At 45.4% G+C, this 17,689-nt stretch overlaps 1 protein-coding gene and 1 long non-coding RNA gene across 3 annotated transcripts; one reads left to right on the top strand and one right to left on the bottom strand.

Moving 5' to 3' along the window:
- Positions 1–644: 644 nt before the first annotated feature.
- LOC117364204 lies at positions 645–14,791 on the bottom strand. 2 transcript variants are annotated; one of them, XR_004540195.1, is made up of 4 exons: positions 14,643–14,791; positions 4,530–4,635; positions 3,732–3,862; positions 645–1,318 (listed from the first exon to the last, which is right to left on the bottom strand). It is a non-coding gene; the product is annotated as an uncharacterized LOC117364204 (long non-coding RNA). The 2 variants fall into 2 exon arrangements; XR_004540194.1 differs by lacking the exon at positions 4,530–4,635.
- DIO3 (iodothyronine deiodinase 3) lies at positions 12,850–14,309 on the top strand. The gene has a single exon (XM_033953206.1). It carries the CDS (start codon positions 12,966–12,968, stop codon positions 13,770–13,772), a length of 807 nt encoding a protein of 268 aa, XP_033809097.1. The 5' UTR covers positions 12,850–12,965; the 3' UTR covers positions 13,773–14,309.
- Positions 14,792–17,689: the final 2,898 nt, after the last annotated feature.

Raw genomic sequence — 17,689 nt, 5'->3', positions numbered from 1 at the left:
ATAGAAACATCCAAGTTGATAATGTCCACATCTAGACCATTTAGAAGGGCCAACATTGTAATGGACTGGTCACAAAGATACGCCAAGAGAGCAGTGGGTCACCTTAGAGGACACGGCTGTGAACTTCACAAAAAGGGTGCTAGAAGTACATCTTACCATAACCCCCTTATAATTTATAGTGAGCCCTCCAAAACATCTATCCAAACTTACTACATCTACCTGTCTACCACCCCAAAAGCCCTTATGGCTGCAGGTGGCACCTATATGGCAGTATAGTAGGATTTTGGTGGCCTCAAACTTTCCACCATAAATGTACTGGTTAGAGAGGTGTCATCAAAGTCCCTCCTCGAGGGCCACAATCCTGTCAGGTTTTCAGGATTTTCCCAATGAATTTTGCACGAGATTTGCATACACTGCTTTCATTGTATGCTAATAGATCTCATGCATAGTCATTGTGGAAATCCTGAAAACCCGACTGGATTGTGGCCCTTGAGGACCGACTTTGACACCTATGGGCCTGGGTCTTCCTCTCAATGGCTCATTAGCCCATTCACCAGGCTACTTAAGACACCTGTACGATGCTGTACTAACCTTTCCCACACTAGCTGATGCTGTTCTAGAGACAGGTATGTATGGTTTTATTCATATTTGAGGGGGGGGGGGGGTAGGAGGGGGTTAGTGACCATTGGGGGAGTGTGGGAGGGTCATTATTTAATCCATCCAGCGGTCATCTGGTCAGTTTGGGTACCTTTTAAAAACAGGGCAACTTGGGAAAGGTTCAATTATAGGTACAGGGCATCCAAGGGCTCCTTTTACAAAGGCACGCTAGTGGTTTTAGCACGCACTAAATGCTAACTCCTCCATAGAGCTTGCGTTAGTATTTTTCATTTAGCGCGTGCTAAAAATGCTAACGCACCTTAGTAAAAGGCGCCCCAAGTCTAAAAGCACACCCCAAACCTGCCTATAATATGCCTCCCAGATCTTCAGACAACTCACAAGACATCCACAAAGACAATTTCATAAATCGGCACTTGAACGTCCCAGCAATTAGGATGTCCAAGTGCTGACTTATGATGGTTTGGGGATGTCTTTTTTTTTTTTTTTTTTTTTTTTAATTATGAACCCCTGGTATAAAAATAGGAATAGACTTTAAAGTTTTGATTTTTGAACCTTCAAAGGCAATGAAGCTGTTACATCCATCTTTAAACTTCAAGTAGAATCCCTTTTATGAAGATATGTTGTTCGTACTCCAGTGCTATGTAAAATCTCCCATCAAAACCGGATTTTTTTTTGTCATCAGGATGTCAGCAGTCAGCACCTAGGAAAATTGATTTGTTAATGTTTATTTAAAACTTGATATCCCGCCCAAACTCTCTTAAAACAGATCAATATTTAAAGAAAGAGGAGCAGATATATTTGAACAGCCTGAAGGACTCCATGTAGGAAAAGAGACACAATTAAATAATGCCCATTGTGATCATTAATTATCAGAGTGGTTTGAATTTGAACTCTTATGTATAATACATAAAATCCTTCCTAGAGCTACTGGTGAAGTCATGGTGTCAGAACAGGAGTGGCTACAGGGTAGAGAGCTGTACAGGAACGGGGACGACGGGGATCCCGCAGATACCCCTTTGGGTCACGGGGATCCTGCGGGGTTCGATTACTCTTCTCCCTACCTGCCCTGCCGCAGCACACAGCCGATCGGAACGGAAGTCTTCCACGATGTCAGCGCTGACGGAGGAGGGAGGGCTTAAGTAAAGCCCTCCCTCCCTCCGACGTCAGCGCAGACATCGGGAAGACTTCCATTCCGATCGGCTGTGTGCTGCGATCGGCAGTGGCGTACCAAGGGGGAGCGGGGAGGGCGGTCTTCCCCGGGTGCAGCCATAGGGGGGGGTGCACAGCCGGCCAGGTCCCCTTACCTTTTTGGCGCTTCCTCCGACTGACCGACCGACAACAGGCCCGGTCCGACAAACCTCCCTGCCCTGAAGCCACGAATCAAAATTACTTTCTTACAGCAGCTTCAATATTCCAGCTGCTGTAAGAAGGTAATTTAGATTTGCGGCTACAGGGCAGGGAGGTTTGTCAGACCGGGCCTGTTCTGTTGTCAGTCGGGCGGGGAAGCGCCACAAAGGTAAGGGGCAGGGAGGGAGGAAAGGTGGAGTGGAGAGGAAAAGACGCTTAAGGTAAAACTGAGGGGGGGAGAAGGACGCTGAAAGGACATGGGGAAGACAGAGGGGGGAGAAGGACGCTGAAAGGACATGGGGAAGACAGAGGGGGGAGAAGGACGCTGAAAGGACATGGGGAAGACAGAGGGGGGAGAAGGAAGCTGAAAGGACATGGGGAAGACAGAGGGGGAGAAGGACACTGAAAGCACATGGGAGAAGGACGCTGAAAGGAAATGGGGAAGAGAGAGTAGGGAAAAGACGCTGGTAGGGAAGAAGACAGAGATGCCAGATTATGGGGGGAGCATAGGGAAGAAGATGGGTGCCAGACCAATTTGGAAGGGGGGAGAAAAGAAGAGGCACAGTAACAGAGCAAATGGAAGACGCAGAGAGAAGAGAGACAGTGGATGGAAGGAATTGAATGAGAACATGAGGAAAGCAGAAACCAGGCAACAAAGGTAGGAAAAAAAATTCTATTTCTTTTTTTTTTTTTTGCTTTAGGATAAAGTAGTATATTAGTTGTATTGATTTAAAAATGTATAAACATTAGAGGCTCTGGTAGAAACCCGTTTACAAAGTATGTATTCTTCCCAATTAATATTTCCAAATTAATAAAGTCTTTTTGCTTATTTGTAAATGGGTTTCTACCAGAGCCTTTAATTCAGTAGCATAATTAAATGAAATAACTATTTCTGTAGTTTATAGGGGCGGGTGGGGACGGAGGGGATTCCTCGCGGGGATGGGTACGGACGGAGGTTTTCCTCCCGGGGACGGGTGGGACTTCTGTCCCCACGCAACTCTACTACAGGGCCCATGGACCACCAAAAATATTGGCAGTCAGAGGTCAGCAGAGTTATAGCTCTCCCAACTCCCCCACCCTCCTCCTCCCCAGTTGCTTTAATTTTTGCTTAATTATTTTATTTATCATTTTTAAAACAATAACACAAGAATCCTCTTGTTACAGAAATTCAGAAAAGTATAAAACGAAAAAAAGGAAACAATTACATATTTGTACTAATAAGATTAATTAGGCAGTAAAGGGCAAACACCACCCCCTACTCAATAAAAATAAATTTTCAATATGTAATATACAATTTTTAAAGATATATTTAAACTCTTCCTTAGACCACTATTAAGTCCCCTTATGAGAAACAAGAAAATTAAAGAGATAAGGAGATCTCAAATAATATTAAGTAGATTACTAAAAGTAAAAAACATAACATGAATTAATCCGGTTGAAATTCGTCATGCAGCTCTACTCATAACTGAGTTAACTTTTTTGTGTCTAGAAAACTACGGAACTGATCCGGCACAAAAAAAATATGTACTTCATTCCTGTATATTTAATCAAGCATGTACACGGATAGCTTAATAAAAAGGTAGCTACCACTTTTATTGTTTCTTCCCTCATACTCAGAAATAACTTCTACGTTCCTGAGTGGATTTTGTTACATCGAGGAAAACCCATAATTTCTCTCCCAAAAGCAAAGTTTGAGAGAAACGAAAATAGGTTTTCAATATAACATTTAAAGTCTTGTTCAAAGACTAATGAGATGATCAGTGTACCACGGTATTGGATCTCTTCCTGGGAGGTTTAGCTGCTTCCATTTTAAATCTTCAGAATCAGCGGCAATAAGGGAGCCTGCTGTTGTCGGGCCTGGCCCACAAGGCTTCATTCTGGAGCATCCAGGTACCCACTGAACACAAAACAAAGTGCAGAAATAAAGTGTCAAAAGTCTCATTGTTTTTCTTTATTTTCTGTAAGTGCTTGAAGTTTTGTTTCTGTGTTAAATGCATATATACTTGTAATCACATTAAAAATCATCTCTCAAACCCCTTTTTCTCCACACATTGAGGCTCTTTGTAAATCTTTGGTCAAGCATTTATAAAGGTTGCCGACCCCTGCACTAGGTAAACCAAGCAGTAGCCTAGAATACCAGAATTTAGGAGACACTAAAATAGCACAAGGGCCAACTGCATAGAGCATCATGGTAGTTGGGATCCCATGGCATCACCAGCCAAGGCGAGACGTCAACTGGCCAGGGCAGCAGGTGACTCCTGCATCACATGATCAACATCACAAACTGATGGCCCCCTGATCGGACATATTTTGCAGTGGTGGCCTTAAAGTGGAGAAGAAAGTCATGGAGAGGTTTGATAACTAAATTTGAAGTGGGCAGGTCAAAATCAAGGCTGAAGGTTTGCATTGGGGGGAGTGGGTCTGTGTGGGAGACAGAGTGATGTGGTGCAGAAACTCATTGTGGGGCCTCATCTGGAGACCAAAATGTGGACTTAAATGCAGGGCTAGGTGGAAAACCACACAGTAGGATTGATGTTTCCAGTGAGCTAATATGCATAGCATACCCAGTATCCTTGTTCTGGCCCTGGAAAGCCATATAGCCTCAGCAAGATTCAAGTTCAGGAAGTTGGTGTTGATGGAATGGATTGTGGCCCTTTGATCTTGGTAAGTCTGCAATAAGAGCAAAGTGAAGACCGAGCTCCTAAATGAGTCTCTATACCACTACTAATGACTGGGGAGTCAATTCAGCATGGTCTACATGAGCCTCTGCAAAGGCACTATGGTGCATGAACTTCTGTAGAGATGTTACCATAAGGAGTTAAAAAAGGACTTTAAGGTGTTACAATACATGGGCTCTTTACTGAAATACACAGAGCTCCGTGGTGATGTTACAATATAGAGTTATTAATACCGGCATGATTATGCCATTATCCATCATCCTACTTTTGTTACTAGCACATTGATCGTCCTACTTATATTAGAGAGTTGCGCGGGGACAGAAATCCCACCCATCCCCGCCAGGATCTCCTCCATCCCCACCCGTCCCTGTCAGAATCCTCTCCGTCCCCACCCATCCCCGCAAGGAATTACCTCCATCCCCGCCCGTTCCCATAAAAAGCAGCAATTACTTCTGACAGGATCATCAATTCCACAGTTTCTTTTGTGTTTGCGCTGCTGTTTTCCTTGTGGAATCTCTTTGGTGGAACCCTTTTTTTGTTTTCTGTTCAGGTAATTCACTTATAAACCCCCTCTTTTACTAAGGCTGACGTGTCCATTATATTATATGGACGAACCCTGCTTCCAAAGCCTTCCATCCCCATGGGAGTCCCGTTGGCTAGAGGGGGGACCCCGTGGGCTAGAGGGGGGTCCCCGTGGGTTAGGGGGGATTCCCGTAGGACCTGCGGGATGCCTGCGATCCCCGTGCAGACCTCTAACTTATATGCATATGTTTATACCGAATCAATTGTCCTACGTATATACACATGTAATACTACATGCAGCTAAATACTACACACTATTTTTACACACCTCTTAAGGAGGTTGGCCATTTCAACTAAATATAATCTACATGCATCCCTGAAAGCTCTAGTTTCCTCTCTCTGTCAATGATAGTGGAGAGGAAAACGGTGACTGAGTTCAAAGAAGTGAGGGACGAACAGAAGATCTAGAATCAGAAAATAGTAAATATTGAAGAACTAAGGTCAGAACTGGGCAGATTTGCACAGTCTGTGTCTGTATATGGCCTTTTGGTTGAGGCTGGGAGGGTTTAAATGGGCTGGAGTGAGCTTTGACGGAGACTTCAGCAGTTGGAACCCAAGCACCAACCGGGTTGAGCTTTGGATTCTTGCCCAGAAATAGCTAAGAAGAAAAATTTTATTTTATTTTATTTTTTTTAATTTAAATTGAATCAGATTGGGCAGACTGGATGGACCATTCGGGTCTTTATGTGCCATTATCTACTATGTTACTATCCCTTTATCCCAAGGGCTTGAACAGCAAGTTTAGGATCACGATTCCCATGCTGTACAGCTCATGTCAGTCTTAACCAATTTGGTTCCAGTCAGCCACTTCTGAGGGTAACCAGAGTTGTCTGTTTATTTTACAGCAAAGCTAAATATGATGCTATGACTTGCTACAATAAAAAGAGCTTTTGGTGTTTCATCTACTCTTTCTTCAAGGAGTAAGCTACGACTATTGGCATTAGCTCTAGAAAAAGTGGGGATCGTGGGATGGTTAGAGAGCAGGATTCAGATAACTTACCCCCTCTTCTATTAAACTGCGCTAGCTTTTAGCGTAGAGCCGCACTAAATGGCTCGCGCTGCTCCCGACGCTCATAGGAACTCTATGAGCATCGGGAGCAGTGCGGGCCATTCAGTGCGGCTCGCCACACTAAAAACTGCTAGTTTAATAGAAAGGGGGTAATTTGCTCCCGTTGCCACTCAATCATCAATATACACTGCAGGTCTATGCGTATAAGCTATCGACTACTTTGGATTTACATTAAAAGAATTTCAGCAATCACAATGGGTGCGTTTGAATGAAGAAAACGAGAAGCAGCATGAACTGGCAAGTTCAATACAAAGCATTAAGACAAAGAGAATTTGTAGAGTCATGACAAAGACAAATATATAAACAACCTTTTATTTAGGAACAATAGAAGCAGAAAGTCTGTATGGGAATCGGAGCCATCATGGAGTAAAAAGGGCAGGAAGACCCTGGTAGACTAGATTACTGGGAACCCAAACAGCAGATGAATGTGGAGCATTTCAGAAAGGCCATACAAATTAAAACTGAGTGGCGTAGCGAGGGTGAGTGATGCCCTCCCTCCTTCCCTGATCTGCCTGCCACGTGCAATCCCCTTCCCCCATTCCTCTAGTTGAAGCTATGGCTTGCAACTGTGCACAGCACCAGAAAATGACAATCAGCGGGAGAGCCAACAGGGTCACAGAAAGTATGTTGTTGAGCGCCGCGAACAATAACTTCAAGTAGATATATGGTGGAAGGGAGGAATGGGAAGAGGCAGTGGCGGAAAGAAGGAATGCCGGCGCACCCACCAACATGGCACCTGGGGCAGATCGCCTCCCTCACTTCCCCCCCCCTTACTACGCCACTGGATCTGGGTCAGGACATCTCAAGGGTTCATAGACAACACCGCGAAAGACAAAGGCGCGCACCGACAACTGAGCGCAAGACGGAGGCGCGCGCCGAAGAAAATTACTGTTTTTAGGAGCTCTGACGGGGGGTTTTGTTGGGGAGCCCCCCAGTTTACTTAATAGAGATCGCGCCGGCGTTGTGGGGGGTTTGGGGGTTGTAACCTCCCACATTTTACTGTAAACAGGGAAAAAGTTAAGTTTTCAGTAAAATGTGGGGGTTACAACCCCCCAAACCCCCCACAACGCCCCCACAACGCGGCGCGATCTCTATTAAGTAAAATGGGGGGTTCCCCCCCACGCCCCCCCATCGGAGCCCTAAAAACAGTAATTTTCTGCGGCGCGCACCTCCACACTGCGCTCAATTGTCTGCGCGCGCCTTTGTCCCGGCGCGCTTTTGACCCGACACCCATCTCAAGTTCCACTACCATTGTAAAACATGATCTGCTGACAGTTTACTTACTTCTAATAAATAGATATGTAATAGACAAAGAGGGAGACAAAGTACAAACCACACAAAAAGCAAAACAAAAACCCAAACACACAAAGGGCCTTCAAGTTTATGGTAGTCAAACTCAGGTTTGTTGTAAAACCTGACAGAGGCCACATTTCAGCATACCCGCCTACATCAGGGATCAGTTGAAGATGACAACAAAAATGCTGCCCAACCCAGGTAATATCCATTGGCAATATGCACTCCTAGAGCTTCATTTTTTGGCACGGTCAGAATGCTGTTTACAGACAGGCCTAGATTTCAACTTCATCTTTTGTTATAGTATCTTTATATTTTCATCACTAAATTGGATCATCGACTCAGTAGTATTATCCTGGGTTGGCAGCGTTGGTGTTGTCATCTTTGGATTGACCCTTGACACAGATGGCTACGCCGAAACACAGCCTGTGTCGTGTCTTATAATTTGATTGCTTTGACTTTGAAGGACCTTTTGGACCAATGGTTCTTAAACCTGCTCTAGGGGACCCCCAGCCAGTCGGGTTTTCATGATAACCCTAATGAATATGCATGAGAGAAATCTGCATGCCTACTATCTACTTTACAGACAAATCTCGCCTTCTATTTCTTAGGAGGAGGGCGATTGTAAGGAGCCGCCCTTGGAGCAAAATGCCTCTGATATATAGGAGGAGGATGTGTAGTTTTGGCAGGAGCTAGCTTTGGCTTAGGTCTGACAATAGAAGCAAAGGATTTTTCATGTTCAGACAATTTCTTGGTGGCTGCCTCAATAGATTCATCAAAGAGGTCATTGCCTGCACAAGGAATATTGGCCAAGCGATCCTGAAGATTAGGGTCCATGTCAATGGTACAAAGCCAGGCAAGGCGACAGAGCAGCTGCCCGGGCAGACAATTCGAAGGCACCATAAGACGACTGAAGTAGATGTAATCCGAGTTGTGATAAAGAAGCAATGACTTCTTGAAATTCTAAGTGTTTTTGAGTATCCAAATAACTCAGAAATTTAGGTAAAAGAGTAATGAGGAAGCTTAAGTGACTCTGCCGGAGGTTGAGGTAGATGCATGACTTCGAGGTACTCCTTAGAGTATTTGGAACCAGCATCTAATTGAAGATCCAAGTCAACAGCCATCTGACAAAGAAAAGATAGCTGATCTGCCAATGCTTTGCCTCGAGCAGGACTCGAGGACGTCGAAGCAGCCTGGGTCGAAGATGAAGCTTCAGCAGGAAAAAAAGGCATCAAAAGAATATGGAGACTTGGACGAAGCAATCGAAACCGCTGCATCCTCGAGGTGTGGAAGTGGAGACCTTGATCGAGGAGTCGGCGGTCTAGTGAAGTAGGAGTAGATCGAGGCTTAGTGAAAGAGGGACGTTCTTTAGAAGAAGACCTATGCCTGGATGAAGGCCTCGATCGTCGAGATCGGTGCTTGGAAGCAGATCTCGAAGATCAAGGAGACTTCGCCTCGGAGACAGAAGCAGCCGATGCTACCAAAGAATGGATAGGACTGGAGACTGTAGATCGAAGCTCCAGAGGCTTGATGGAGGAACCTCGATGCACTCCCAAAGACTCTGCTCCTTGTATAGAGTGTGAGGATTCCTGCCGAGGCACTTGCAAAGATTCTGCTCCTTGCTTCAAGTGCTTAGATGCCAGACCAGACACTCGCAGAGACTGCTCCCTGCAAAGAGTGTGCAAGCTCAGACTGAGACAAAGGAAGCGACTCGACCTCGTGGGAGTCTGCAGAATGCCCAGGTTGGATGAGAGGAAGAAGCTTCGGTCCCATATTAGTAAGGAACTGAATGAATTGCTTCTCCAACATGGTCTGGAAAGAAGCCGGCAAGGATGGATCCGCGTCTGAAACCAAACCACCTGCTTTGGCTGGAGGTTCCACCGAGGCAGTATAAATGTGTTTCGACTTGGAAGTCTTAGGCACTTTGAGCACCACTGCTGGAACTTTCTGCTGAGCTATCTGACCTGAGGCAACAGGGGAAGATACAGATGTCGTCAAAGAGAGAGCCACTGCAAACGATGAAGGTCTGATGAGGCTCGAGGTGGAAGCAGTAGAAGCAGGAGGAGTCTCGGTCGAAGGTGAGGCCAAGGTCACCTTCGAAGTCGAGGGATCGGAGGAAGAATCCATCCCGAAAAGCTTCTCCACCAAAAGACGACGTTTAAGGGCTCGAGGTTGAAGAGTAGCACAGCGCTCGCACGACTTCAGTTGATGTTCTGGCCTATGGCACTTGAGGCACCGACGGTGTGGGTCCGTAAGGGACATCACACGCTGGCACTGGCTACACTTCTTGAAGCCCAATACAGGCCGGGACATAGAAGGAAAAACACAGCAATATTGAAGCCATTGGGCTGCGGCCGAGCGGCCTGCCCCGGCAGTCGGACAGAAGATTAAAATTTATTTTTTTTTTACTAGAAATAAAAGTAAGAACAGCGATTCGTGAAGAAAAAAATACAAACCGCGGTTCAGAGAAGGCACAAAGTAACGAAGTTAAACGCAGAGAGTCAAAGACGGACTTCTCAGCTCCGCGGAAAACTGAGAAGACGCGCACTACGTTGGGCGGGAAGGCACTCACGCATGCGCGGTGTGGTCGACTCGAAACTTCGAGTTTCTTCAAGCAAGTCTGCTTGCGAGCTTCCGCATCTGGGCTCCGCTGATGACATCACCCATATGTGAGAATAGCCTGCCTGCTTGTCCTGGGATAAAAAAAGGTATTTTTTTGTTGAGGTTTCTCTCTTTAATCTGCATACAATATTTGGTGAATTAAGTGACTTGCCCAGAGTCACAAGGAGCAGTGCGGGATTTGAACCCACAACCCCAGGGTGCTGGGGCTGTAACTCTAACCACTGCACCACACACTCCCAGCTTTGTAAAAATCAAGAGGCTTAGACATTAAACAATATACATCTAATCTAATCTAATTCTTAGCTCTTTAATTATTGCAAGGCTCACTAACCTGTGGTATCTTACTACCCCAGGTTACTGACACGCATAGTACATAAAGAATTAATTTGCTCCCGAGAGGGATGAAGAATGTAGCTTGCAAGGTTTATGGCATAAGGCTTCAAAGCCACAGCCCCAAGGTTTCAAGAGGCACTTTAAAAGGGCCTTATCAGACCCCTGGTCCTCCCTCCCTCCCACCTAGGTTCTGCTACCCAAATACAACCACCTGGACTCCTGGTTCCCCTTCCACTTTGGCTCCCCCCATCTAGACAACCCCCCCAAAGAGCTTTTTACTTGAGATGACTCTGCTAAGTAGATGCCCCCCCCCCCACCCCATGTAGGCACCTCCCCATGGGCTTCCTTAAGGATTCCCTGGTGTCTACTGGGCTCAGGACAGGAGCAAGCCCCTATCTCTCCTGCCTCTGCCCAACCCTAGCTTCATAATGGTAGCCACAACCCTTAACGGTAGTCTCAAAGTATTATCACTAGAAGTCAATAAGCCTTTATATAGAAGTTTGACTCTTGGATGTAGTACTATGAGACTACCACTAGGGGTCCCTGGACCACTTTGAATCTGGTGCTGGCTAAGGATAGGACTAGCAACTGCAGATTGCTCCTACTCCCAACCCACTAGACACCAGGAGAGGAAAAAACCAGTGATCTGTTATGGCCCCTTTAAAGCGCCTACCAGAACCATACCATGTAGCCAGCCCTCCCCTAACAGTGCCATAGCCCATGATACAAAACAAGTGATTCACACAACAGATTGCCTATCTATAGGCACTTGCCTATTCTATTAGTAGTTTGCAAAACAGTAGTATGCTTATTATACTTCAGCATTATAAGGCACCACATTATTAGAAGACACTGATAAGAAGGACATTATGCTTGTGCTTAGGGGTCTCTGAAAGCATGTCCTTAGAAGACATCCAGTATTATGCCTTGTGTCACATGTTCAGCTGTTGAGAAAAACCACTAGTTTTGGACATACTAACTACTACTAATTGTTTCTATAGTGCAACCAGGCATAAGCCGTGCTGTACACCTAAATCCCTGCCATAAAATTAAGATTTTCTTTATAACTTGTTAAAGTTGCAAAAATTTATTTATTTTTTTACTTCCTATAACCACTTAAGGGCCAGAAAATGAAAAAATGTTGATGGCTATATTTTCACCTCCAATGTGCCCTGACCTAGCTAAGTATTTTTGTGGTTTTTGGCAGTAAGAACTGACACTTGGCAACTCTTGGTGAGGAGGGGGGGGGGGATAGAAACGGTTTCCTGTATTAAATGAACTGGCACAAGTTATGTAAGATTACAAGTTCAAATACATCCCTGCAACCTGATTAAAAAAAAAAAAAAATCCTGCTTATCCCCTGCCTTCACAATAATTTTAGTGCGAATCGATAAGTATTCGGGCAACAGCTACCCCTAGTGGCACAAAACCATCTCTGCAAACCTTTCTCCTACGGGCAACAGGTTTACGATAAAGACTTGCATTTCACGTTTCCCGAACTCTTAGGTCAGTACTGGGAGTTTTCCTTTCCAATTTCCTTTTTGTTACTAGATATGTTAAGACCTAGCTCCCTGCACTAAAAAAAAACCATGCTTCCCATTTTTTTGCAACATCTTTCATCCATACCTTGAGACCACCAGGAGTACTAAACAGTACCAGCAAACATTTGTTTAATCATTTCGCAAAAAAAAAAAAAAAAAAAAAAGACATGTTTTAAAGGCTACTATTTCCAGTGAATTTTGCGTTTATGGGACACAGGCAGCAGTCCTAGATTCTTAATCTATGGTAAACGTTGTTTGACAGCTCAGCTCATTCAGAATTTAACAAAATGAAGCTTTCAAAATTAACATTTTTAGGAAAGCATAACTTACAAATGCAGAAAATCGATATTAAATGCAGAACATGAGCCCACATGAAAGGAGATTTAAAAAAAAAAATCAACTTTCACCATAAAATGTTTGTCAGTTTTAGCTATCGGACTAAAACAGGAGTACCGTTTCCAAACTATCATGTATTGCAATATAATCGGGATGGATGGCTGAATTCTTTGATTTTTACTTTGCACCCCGCGTTCCCCGGACTCTCTTATCTCCTGAAAGCGACTTCTCTCCGCGATCGACGGGCAAGCTACTACTTTCTCTCCAGCGTTATCTTTCCTTCCAGTCTTTAGGTCATTGGAGCGCAGGGGTAGGTAATCCCCGGGCTCCGGTACAAAGAGGGCGGTCCTGGATGGAGGTGGAGTCTTATTTTTTTTTTCCATTTAAATCCTAGAGTATAAAATGGGGCCAAGGAGAAGCGGGATTTCAGAGAGGCTGAAAGAAACCCCCGAGAGTCCCTGAAGGATTCCGATCTCGGGAGAAAGTGCAGGGCGAGCTCTGTTCCCTGTAAAAAAAAAAAAAAAGAAAAAAAAAAAAAAAGTAGCAATGCTTCACTTAATTGGCTTCCACGCCCTGAAACTTCTGAAACAGGTGGCCGCCTTTTGCCTCCTACTACCTCGCTTTCTCCTCTCAGCCCTGATGCTCTGGCTCTTAGACTTCCTGTGCGTCCGGAAGAAGGTGCTGCTGGCCATGAGGGAGCGGGACCACGGCGGAGCCGACGACCCTCCCCTCTGCGTCTCCGACTCGAACCGCATGTTCACCCTGGAGTCCCTGAAAGCCGTCTGGCACGGGCAGCGCCTCGACCTGTTCAAGTCCGCCTACCTGGGCTGCTCGGCGCCCAACACGGAGGTGGTGCGGCTGGACGGGCTCGCGACGTCCAGGCTCCTCGACTACGCGAGCGCGAGGCGGCCGCTGGTGCTCAACTTCGGCAGCTGCACCTGACCCCCCTTCATGGCGCGCCTGCAGGCGTTCCAGCGCCTCGCGGCTCAGCACGTCGACGTCGCCGACTTCCTGCTCGTCTACATCGAGGAGGCGCACCCGTCGGACGGCTGGGCGAGCACGGACGCGGCGTATCAGATCCCCAGGCACCGGTGTCTCCAGGACCGGCTGAAGGCGGCCCAGCTGATGACCCAGAGGAGCCCCGGCTGCCCGGTGGTGGTCGACACCATGGCCAATGACTCCAACGCCGCCTACGGCGCCTACTTCGAGAGGCTCTACGTCATCCAGGAAGGCAAGGTGACCTACCAGGGGGGCCGGGGGCCGGAGGGCTACAAGATCTGTGAACTGAGGAACTGGCTGAACGAATACAGGGACCGGCCTCCCAGCCCCAGCTCCGTGGCCATCCAACTTTAAAATGGCCCAAAGGCAACGCGCGCTATCTCCCAAGTATTAAAAAAAGTGCCCAGAAGTAGTATTATTTCCACAACCGCTGCGTTAGTTCAGGAAGTGATATTCTATCTATTCGAATCATGTTGATTTGCAAGCTGGTTATATATATATAAATATATATCTTTAATACGGCATCGCCGAACGGAGCTACAGTATTGACCACACTATCACTGTATATTGGTACTTTCCAAATGTTAAGTATTTAATGGATTCCCCCCCTCCCCCCCTATGCTTTGCTTCCTGAATTTGTTTCGTTTTGTGCAAGAATATTGTTGTAAAACTTGTTTGGTATAGCATAATGTTTACTGGTACTTCTAGTATTTTTTTTATGACGACCGATTTTAAACTGGTTGGACCAGAAAATCGAGTCCGATGTTATCAAATACTAGAGCTTCCATTAACGTTGCTAGTCTATGTCCTATTTATGACTCTTTTTTTGGTAAACTGCGTAATAAATTTTTTAATGACTTTTTTTTGTACAATAAAAGCTCAAAGTGTTAAGTAAACTGTACGTTTTTTTCACGTAGTAAACCCAAACGCAGGATAGGGGGATAAACTCTCGCCAGATGGGCTGCAGGGTCAGCTCTTGACAGTCCCATCTGATGCGTTTCTTGCCTTCCCTTTTCGGGCACGGGTGCCCCGGTTAAAGCTTTTTTAGCATCCAGCCGTCGAGGGGCGTGGGCCTCGTTTAAAAGAAAAGAAATCTTACAGCGTTAGATCCTAGAGCCCCGAAAGAGACAGCACGCAGTAAACCACTTTCACACGCCTAGTAGCTGCAGAAAAAAAACACAACACGCCCCCTCAAGTAGCTGGTGCTTTTCTTCCCATGCTTACCACACGCCCCGGGACGGCGGAGTTCCAGCTCACAATCCGTGTTTTGGAGAGAAAAATAGGGCTTAGGCGCCTTCATCTTTTGAGGCGATCCAGCGCAGGTGTCTGCTGCTTTACCTCCCGGACCTAAAAAGCAATCGTTGCTGGCAACACTTTTTTTTTTTTTTTTTTCCTGCTTAGTAAAAGGCACGTGAGCCATCACCTGTCTCAAAGTCGGCACGCCTAGATTTCTTTATTCTGAAATAACAGCGCCACCTTCAGGACAGGTAGTGCATGAGCGGGTGTTCATCATAAATTCAAGTTTGCCAAAGTTAGATGCCTTTTTTTTTCTCGCTCAGATTTTAGCCATTTAAAAAAAAAAAACAATGTAAGTCGTGCTCTGTAGAGTGTTAATTGTATTTTCTCAAAGAATACAGCTTCCACCTGCCAAAGTAATTAACTGTTATGCTAGTTGATATATTAACATTTTTTCAGTAAGCTTTCCTAGGATTCTGAAACAGTTGACTTCTAACCTGCCTTGCTCCTTTTCAGTATCAGGTAACACAAGGAGTCAAAAGAGAAGGTTCTCTCATTCAGGCAGGTCAAGCGTTAGAAATATTGCAGGGGGGTTTCTACCAATGACCTACTTGATTTATTTATTTCGATTTAGCTCACTTCTTTACCAGTAGTTGTAGCTCAAAGTGAGTTACCTTCAGGTGCAGTAGGTATTTTCTTGTTCCCAGAGGGCTTCCTGAAAAGTTTAACCAGTTAGGAGTGCCCAAGCTTTGCTTCAAAACACGTAGCTTGGAAATTTTAAACTACTGTATATTATAGACATTCTTCGCAGGAAATGGATAATAGGATCAGACCGGTGTCTCTCCAAGTTTTTACAACTTATGTATATCATTTTTCTTTTAACAGATAAATTACCTCTAAGTTAAAGACAGGAAGATAATTAGAGAGATGTGTATCTAAGTTTATAAGCATGGCCATACCGGGACAGAGACCCAAGGTCCATCAAGCCTAGTATCCTGTTTTCAATAGTGGCCAAACCAAGTACTGTACCTGGCAAGATCTCAAAAGAGCAAAACAGATTTTATGCTGCTTATCCCAGGCATGCAGTTATTTTTTTTCTCAAGCCAGCATTAATGGTTTATGGACTTTCCTTTTAGGAACTTGTTCAAACCTTTTTTTTAAATCCTGCCACGGTAACTATTTTTACCATATTCTCTAGTGACTAAATTACACAATGAGTGAAGAATATTATCTCAGATTTTTTTTTTTTTTAAATACATGTACACTATAAGCCAAGATAGTAACTGCTTCATTGCATGTTGTCTGGTCCTTGTATTTTTGGAAAGAGTAAACAAGATGATTTACATTAGAGAATGACAATGGGACAAATTTTTCCTCGTTCCCGCTGGAACTCATTTTCCTATCCCGTCCCCACGAGTTCTTTTCCTGTCTCTGCCTCGTTCCTGTAAGCTTCATCTTCATCTGCACAAGCCTCAAAACATTTTAAAATCTTAAGTGTTTGAGGCATGTGTGGTTAAGGCAGAGCTTACAAGAATGGGGCAGGGAGGGACAGCGACAAACTCACCGGGACGGGGACAAATTTGTCCCCATGTCATTCTCGAATTTACATCTACACTCCTCCCTCAATATTCGTAGGGGTTAGGGCCAGAGCCGGCCCGCGAATATTGAAAGGCCCGCGAATATAGGACGATCGCTCCTGCCCCGAAAGACCGCTAGACCACCAGGTAAGGGCCGGGAGGTGGAGGTGATTCCGGTTTTAGGAAATCGTGAATAATTGAAATCGCGAGTCCTATAACCGCGAATCGGAGGGGGGAAGTGTACCTCTTCCCTCAGTATTGATGAATGGTTTCCCTAGTTGTTCCAGTTGCTGGAGGGACACCATTTGTCTTCTTCTCTAGCTTATTACCAGCCAAACTGTATCTTTCTCTTTTTAGCTTTCTCCTGTCTTCATTACCATCTCTTCTCACCCTTCACCTACTCCTGCTCTCATAGGTGGAGTGCAGTAGCAAACTGATTTCTGATTCTAGTCCCAAGCTCTCTATCCATTCAGGCAGTGGTGTAGCGAGGGTGACTTCATATCCTTCCCATGTGCCGTGTATTCACCCCCCCCCTTTCCTTCCCTACACCTCTAGTTGTTCCCGACTGTGAGTAACAAGAACTTCAGCGTGCTCCTCATGACCCCCCATTGGCTCTTCTGACATCACTTCCTACACGTGGCACCCGGAATTGACATCAGCAGGAGAAACGATGCAGTTGCGAGGAGCATGTTGAAGTTGTTGCTCGTGGGGGTGAACAACTGGAGGTATGGGAAAAGAGTAGGAGGTCACGCAGGTGGCGGGAGGAGTGAGAAGAGGAGGAGGGGTGCCGGGCCATTTCAGAATATCACTACACCATGGCATTCAGGTTATGTAAAGTAAAATATTAGTGGGGCTTAGACCCCAGTTGCCTACCCCCAATACATTTATTTATTGATAAGACTTATAGGACTAGATGCACTAAAGTCAGCGATTATCACTAAACCTGTTTTTACAGCTTTAGCGATGATCGCTTTTACCGACCCGATGCAGAAAGCGGCTTACTATGTATTTTTACCTTCGATTGCCCGTTTTCTGATCCAGCCATGCAAATTAGCTAAAACCTCATGCAAAGTAGTCAAGCGATTGATGCACTAACATTGCTTGGCTATTCCAAAAGAAAAAAAAAAGGGAGGGGGGTTTAGCAATCAGAAAAACCAACAGGTCTAGAAACTGTGTTAACCAACGGATCTGCCTGCTTTTTTTTTTTTCACACGCAAAATATCTTTCCCATTAAAAAAGAAAAAAGTTCCCCACCACCGATGATGGCTCTCCCTGACAAACGCAGCACTAGGAATGCCCCCAACAGAGGCCCTCCTCTAAAACTATCCCCTCCCCTTCCTCCTGAAAAAAAAGGCAGGAGGGATGCCCAATCCCTCCTTCCACCGGATACTCCCCCGACCCTCCTCCCTCCCCCCTCCACTCCCCGATAGCAGGCTGTTAGGTGCTAAATTAGTGCTT

The sequence above is a fragment of the Geotrypetes seraphini genome, chromosome 7 (assembly GCF_902459505.1).
Source record: "Geotrypetes seraphini chromosome 7, aGeoSer1.1, whole genome shotgun sequence".
Taxonomy (NCBI): Eukaryota; Metazoa; Chordata; class Amphibia; order Gymnophiona; family Dermophiidae; genus Geotrypetes; species Geotrypetes seraphini.
This window is presented reverse-complemented; position numbering and strand designations above follow the sequence as displayed.